The sequence below is a fragment of the Chenopodium quinoa genome, unplaced genomic scaffold (assembly GCF_001683475.1).
Source record: "Chenopodium quinoa cultivar QQ74 unplaced genomic scaffold, ASM168347v1, whole genome shotgun sequence".
In the NCBI taxonomy this organism is placed as follows: Eukaryota; Viridiplantae; Streptophyta; class Magnoliopsida; order Caryophyllales; family Amaranthaceae; genus Chenopodium; species Chenopodium quinoa.
In genome coordinates this window covers 1,509,858-1,516,576 of record NW_018745063.1, presented here as the reverse complement: position 1 = coordinate 1,516,576, position 6,719 = coordinate 1,509,858, and the positions used below count along the sequence as shown (strand labels likewise).

The 6,719-nt window shown below is 37.6% G+C and overlaps 1 protein-coding gene across 1 annotated transcript; it reads left to right on the top strand.

Moving 5' to 3' along the window:
• The first annotated feature begins 218 nt into the window (after window positions 1-218).
• Window positions 219-6,506, top strand: LOC110709300 (pentatricopeptide repeat-containing protein At1g62260, mitochondrial-like). Its single transcript, XM_021887513.1, has 7 exons — window positions 219-254; window positions 826-2,783; window positions 2,943-2,998; window positions 3,081-3,149; window positions 4,734-4,840; window positions 5,371-5,448; window positions 6,474-6,506. Exons 1-7 carry the CDS (start codon window positions 219-221, stop codon window positions 6,504-6,506), a joined length of 2,337 nt encoding a protein of 778 aa, XP_021743205.1.
• Window positions 6,507-6,719: the final 213 nt, after the last annotated feature.

The following is a 6,719-nucleotide window of genomic DNA, read 5'->3' as shown; positions in this document are numbered from 1 at the left end:
TTGGGGGGAGGGGGAAGAAAAGAGAGAACTATATTAACAAAGTTTGTTAATATAACATATTAACTAGGCACAACTCGTTAGTTATTAGTTTCAAACATATTTCTAACTTGAAGTTACTCGAGTTGACACAATTCATACTCGAAGTTGAACCAAGCCCATCATGCATTTAAAAGGATAAACAATATCACAAATAGGCAAGGCTGGAACCGAACACAAAAATGGTATATTGGTATGGTCGTGCAACGCTAGATCAAGTCTGCTGGCTACTCCTTAAAGAGCATGAACTTTACAATTTTTCATGCCAAGTCGTACCCAAAAACCAATAAGTTAATGCTAGGTTGCTCTTTTGCTATGCGACGACTATGGTTTCTTTCTCGTACATCTTTGCCCCAAATTTTACTCCTCACTTCTCCTTCATTGCTTTATCTTCAGGTACACTTCGTATTATTATTTGAACTTTGTTCTAGCTTTTCCTATTATTTGTTTTGTGGAGTTATACGTTTACTTGAATCAAATAAGTTATTCTATTCAATTGATTTACTCTATTTCTCAATGTATGACTTTTCCTGTATCTGAATTGAATGTGGCAGTATTTTTGTACTGGGCTCTGTTAATTATTGATTGAAATTAGGAGAAATTTTCTGTTATAGTTGTGAATAAAAACTGTTTGCTTTTTTCAGAATTTTGGAGTTTGTAGACTTGAAACTTTGATCAACTATCATTCTATTGTTTTCAAACAGTTTTGGTTTGATTTAATTCCTGCCACTTACTTAATTTTCTGTAACAATAGGTCAGCAATGGCTTCAGACTTGTGAGGGTTACTAGATATTAGAAAAAATGCGAGTGCGATTCGAAAGAGTTCTGTATTGCCCATTTCGAATGACAATTTTTTGGGGAAGACCCATGTCTTATTTCATGTCGAATCCTGACCTGCATAGTTGGAAAAAGCACATATCTCAGCTTATCCGATTAGGTCAGTTCAGTGAAGCGCGATCACTGTTTGATAGAATGTCTGAAAGAAATACCATAACATGGAATTCAATGATAAGTGGATATGTTAAGAATAGAGAGGTTTTAAAAGCGCGTAAGTTGTTTGATGAAATGCCTGAAAGAGCAAGAGATGTTGTGTCATGGAACTTGATGATTTCGGGTTATGTTTCTTTTCGTGGGGGTGGGATGAGATATGTTGAGGAGGGTAAGAAATTGTTTGATCAGATGCCTAAGAGAGATTTGGTTTCTTGGAATACAATGATTAGTGGGTATGCTCGGGTTGGAAGAATTGATGATGCTATATGCCTTTTTAAAAGAATGACTGAGAAGGATGTTATCACTTGGAATGCTATGGTGACAGGCTTTTTACATAATGGTGATGCTGGTAGAGCTATTGAGTGGTTTAGGGCAATGCCGAATAGGGATGCCTCTTCATTTAGTGCACTTATATCAGGATTGATTCGTATTGATGAGTGGGACAAGGCAAAGGAAATTTTGCTTGAATGTGGAAAAGAAGTCGGCAAAGAGAGGGGAGATCTTGTCCCGGCTTATAATACTTTGATTGCAAGATATGGGCAAAAGGGAAGAGTTGATGAAGCACGAAGTCTTTTTGATCAATTGTCATATTGCCCACATGGAGGAATGAGAGAAAAAATGGGATTTGAGAGGAATGTGGTGTCATGGAATGCTATGATCATGGCTTATATAAAAGCTGGTGATGTCATTTCTGCTAGAAAACTTTTTGATCAAATGGAAGAACGGGATACATTTTCGTGGAATACAATGATTAGTGGTTATGTTCAAGCTTCAGATATGAAGCAAGCAGCACAACTCTTTTCACAAATGCCAAACCCTGATATTATGTCATGGAATATGATGGTGTCAGGCTATGCCCAAAATGGGAACTTAGAATCTGCTCTTAATTTCTTCAGCAGGACTCCACAGAGAAACCTTGTCTCTTGGAATTCTGTAATTGCAGGATGTGATAAGAATGGAGACTATGAAGGAGCAATCAAGTTGTTCGTACAGATGCAGGCTGAAGAGGTGAGGCCTGATAGGCACACTCTATCATCAGTTCTTAGTGTCTGTACTGGCCTTGCTGCCCTTGATTTAGGCAGGCAGATCCATCAGCTGATTACCAAAATACTTATTGCAGATATGCCAATCAATAATTCACTTATTACTATGTACTCTAGGTGTGCGGCAATAACAGAGGCCAGAATCAAGTTTAATGAGATGGGGATGCAGAAGGATGTAATCTCTTGGAATGCAATTATAGGTGGATATGCATCTCATGGATACGCAGTAGCAGCTCTAGAACTTTTTGAGGAAATGAAGAGGTTAAAAGTGATTCCCGCCGTTATTACATTTGTATCAGTCTTGAATGCTTGTGCCCATGCTGGCTTATTGAAAGAGGGCCACAAGTATTTTGTGTCTATGCTTTTGGATTATGGAATTGAACCCAAGATCGAACATTATGCTGCACTAGTCGACATCGTGGCTCGTCATGGCAACCTACAAGAGGCCATGGATTTAATTTATAGCATGCCCCACAAGCCTGATGAAACCATATGGGGTGTTCTGCTAGGAGCTTGTAGGATACATAACAATGTAGAGCTGGCTCAAGTTGCTTCAGAGGCTCTATCAAAGCTTGAACCAGAAAGTTCAGCATCCTATGTGTTGCTTCACAACATGTATGCTGATGTGGAACAGTGGGAAGATGCAAAAAAGGTCAGAAATACAATGGAAATAAACAATATTAGAAAAGGACGAGCATCTAGCTGGCTAATTAAGTAACATCGGAAAAATATATCTACTTACTGTTGACTTGTTATCCTAAAAGATTGATGCAGCCGGAGATTTGAGCTGTTGCCTGTAAAGTAAAGCAGGTTTTAGGTGGCAGTAGTCATGTTGAAGGCCATTTGGGTGATATGACTGTTAGATATTATTAGAAATTCTCCTTTGTATGATTTATCTTGGGATACTTTGTTTAAGCATAGATCTTCAGGTAAACCTGAGTTTGGGGGACGAAGCTGCTATCACCAAACTTCTGTGGGCTTAAGCTTTTGAAAAGATAAGCTTTGGCTTAGATGGGTTGATAGCTACTGTATCAGAAGACGAGTTTTTCTATAAGCTTACTGGCCTGGATAGTAAAGAAAGTACAAGCGGTAGAGGTCTTATGCAGCAGTAAGGGCTGGGATCCAGTTCTGAGCAAAGGAAGTTTCTAAATCAACAAGCAGTACGACTTGCTTCTAGGGGATTTCCCCAGAGTATCAGGGTGGAGAACATTATCTGCAACAGCAAATCAAACTCTAGACTTTAAAGTGTTCTATTGCCTATTAAGCTCTTCATACAGGTGAAGCCCAGCAGATAGGTTAAATAATTGGAGTTTTCCCTGTAATCAGGCTGCAAAGAGTGTGCAAAATCTGCTCTTTGTATGTCACTCTACTGCTACTCGCCAATTTGGGGGTAGATTCACAGTTGTTGGGGATCCAGAGGAGAGTGGCACGTTTTGGTGTGGATATGGCAGCAGCAAAAAAAATTGTAAGGAAGAAGAGTCAAAGACTGCTCAATATTGATTATAAGGTACTTAATTTTCACGGAGGTCTTATGTTTTTGGCTCCATTGTTATTAATTTTTGCAAATGTGTAAGCCAAACAGTTTAGTTTATAGAGACACGTTCTTCAGAGCTTCCTGTTGAAATTCTGAGAGTGTGAGGTTATCTTTGATCTTATGTAATCTGCAAATGAAGAGTTTTCCCCTCTCAATCCTTTCTAGAAGTTGGGGTGCTGATACAAATATCAAAGTTTAAATATTTTAATGTCGGAGGTTTGCACATATAAAAAAAGTAAAATCCTTTGGTGAGACATTTATTTGCTGAAAAAAAAAAAAAATTCAGTTATATGGAGTTGAGACATCTATTAGATATCAATCACATATTACTAAGTCTTGCAGTTGTTAAATAATTGTATGTATTAGAATTTTAAATGAAAAGGCAACTTCAAAGTTCTTCGCCTGTGCTTTGCCCGAAAAATAAATAAATAATAAAAATAAATAAAAAAACAAAACAAAACAAACCTTGCCTTGTGACATACACACACACACACACACACACACATAGGATCATGGAGAGGGAAAAGCTATGTGAGAAATGAGAATCATTAGAAGGATTTTGGAACGTTTGATCAGGATCCAATGGCCATTCTAGAATGATTACTAGAATGATTTAATTTATAAACTTTTTACAAAAGAATGGCATGTGTCATTCTAGAATTCGTGTTTAATATAAGTTTATAATTGAAATTGTATTTTTTTGAAAACAAGAACCTCAAATTAATCATTTGATACCTGCCTGATATTTGCTGTAGTGACAAGTGAGGATATTGTTATCCCATAATTTTCTTAAGAGCTCATATACTGCTTGAATCTGATGTTTGTACTTTTGGTGGTTTCCTAGTAGAACAACACAATTATTGTTAGACAGTTTCTTGTATGTTTTGGTAGTGTTCATGGTGTGCTGATATTACCTGTACGATCTTATCAGTGCCAATGACAGTGTTCTAGAATGGCTTGATAGAGAGCTCTTGTGTTGGTTCATTTTGGGATTATATTAAAGTTTCTTATATAAGCTTATTTATGATCCTTGGATTGCTTATGATGCTCTATTTGTCACATTTCTAGTTGCTATTGAAGACTTGGGAACTATATTTGGGTCTCATATTTTTATCTCATCTCTACTACAGGAGAGAGAGAGCGACAATTTGAGATTGATATTAGACGTGCTAAAGGTTTGGATGTTAAGAGAATGCTGGAGGATGGTAATTGTTTATTTAGAGCTGTTGCAGATCAGGTTTGTGGGGTTTCGGAGGCATTATGATTTGACCAGGCAGATGTGTGAAGATTATATTGTAGGGGGCTTTACGCATTTTTATGTTATTTGGTGAAAAATTTTCCTTTGCATTAGGATTGGTCGGGTGTTCATTTCATGAAGTCTTGTGAATATTGAAGCAGTTGCTTCAGTCAACTCTATTTTATGTACTATTGTTTTTCCATTTTTCATAAGTCAACAATGTGGATGGTGAAATGGAAGGCTGAACTGGAAATTTATTTCGAGGGGGGCAAGTCGATTATATATATTTATTATTTATTTCTTGTAATTTTTTGGATATATACAACTATTTTTCTATTGCTTGTCATTTTTTTGGATGTTATTGTGTGTGTGTGTGTGGGGGGGGGGGGGGAGGGGGTGGCAGCTTGTACCATTCACCTTTATCTCTGCTTCTGCTGCTGTGTTGCCCATGCAGCTCTCACTGTTGCATTTCTGTGGTTATGGATATTTTGTTTTCTTCTCATTCACCACATCCCTTTTTCTGTATGCAGGAGCTCAAAGAAGATCATTTTTCACAGTTTATTATAGAAGGCTTTACATCCTATTGTAAGAAGAAGCGCAAAGACAAGGTGTGCATCATAACTCTACATTTCCACTGCTATCTCTCCTATACATGTGCTCCTCCCACCATTCGTTTTTGGCTCTCGTCTTCCCTTACCTCCCCCCCCCCCCCTCCCGTTCACTTTCCAAACATGCCAATTTTATTATAGAAACTATTATAATAAAGTCTGCTAATGGACCACCACCTCTTCTGTCTCGTCACACTGTCATATCTGATACATCTTCTCCTGGCCTATTGCTGTTAATCTGTTATTTAGCTAACTAAAGTTGTACAATTGAAACATTTGGGCTGATTTGGCCATTAGATCTGAAGACTGTTGAAGAGATCTGAATGAATTAAGATCCTTCTTTTTTGTTGGTGATTGCTGAGGTGGTGGCATGGCTTATTTTTTCCCTTTTTGTTTCTTGCTGGTTGATTTTGTTGCATGGTGGGGAAGGGCAGCAGTGTTGGAGGAAGGAAAAGATATAGAGATGGGGAAGGGAAGCAGTGGTGGGGTCAGTTTGCAGTGACAATATGATGCCACTCTGCCACTGCTTAAAGAGGCTTTTTTTTTTTTTTTTTTAAAAAAAAAAATTGTTGATTGTATTTTGATTTCAGGAGTGAGGATGAAAGAAATCCACCTCCCACGTACCTTGGGGGTTTTGAGGGTGGGCTTCATATATATATGGGTTATGGGTTTGATATTCCAAACCCATAAGTAGTTTTTTTTTTTTTTTTTTTTTCTACCATATGGCTCCTGGTAGTCGCTTAATGTATTCTAAAATCCAAATCCATATGGGATATTAAAAAAAAAAAAACCCAAGCCCCCTTTTCTCTTTTGCAGTGTGCCTGAATTGTGTTTGATATGAATGGCTCCTGGTAGTTACCTAATGGAAGACAGTCTTGACATGTATAATGATTATAGGAAGAAAAGAGTTCTCATGTGTGCAGAACTAGTCTTATGGAATCTGACCCCCCTTTTTTTAGCATGGAGTATCCTATTCGTCTGCCATAGATGATGTTTTCTTTTCTCTATTATCTTCTTGGTGGCAGGTTTATGGAAACAATGCGGATTTCAAGCCTTAGCTGAGATGTATAATCGACCCATACATATATTCCTATAGCACAGGTGAGTTCCATTATTGATCTCGTGTTTGATTCTGTGACCTTGGATTGCCTCATGGTTTTCATCATGTCAATGTCTCTACCTATTTTAATCCAGTGCCTATTAACATATTTCATGGAAATTATGACACTGATGTTCCTCCCATTCGGCTAAGTTATCATAATGGCAATCAC

Excerpts from the sequence above, each read along its gene's own strand:
- LOC110709300 (XM_021887513.1), top strand. The coding sequence starts at position 219 with ATGGTATATTGGTATGGTCGTGCAACGCTAGATCAA. Across the intron at positions 2,999-3,080 it reads GTTTAAGCATAGATCTTCAG|ATGGGTTGATAGCTACTGTA; the intron begins GTAAACCTGAGT and ends GCTTTGGCTTAG. Across the intron at positions 4,841-5,370 it reads TTAGAGCTGTTGCAGATCAG|GAGCTCAAAGAAGATCATTT; the intron begins GTTTGTGGGGTT and ends TTCTGTATGCAG.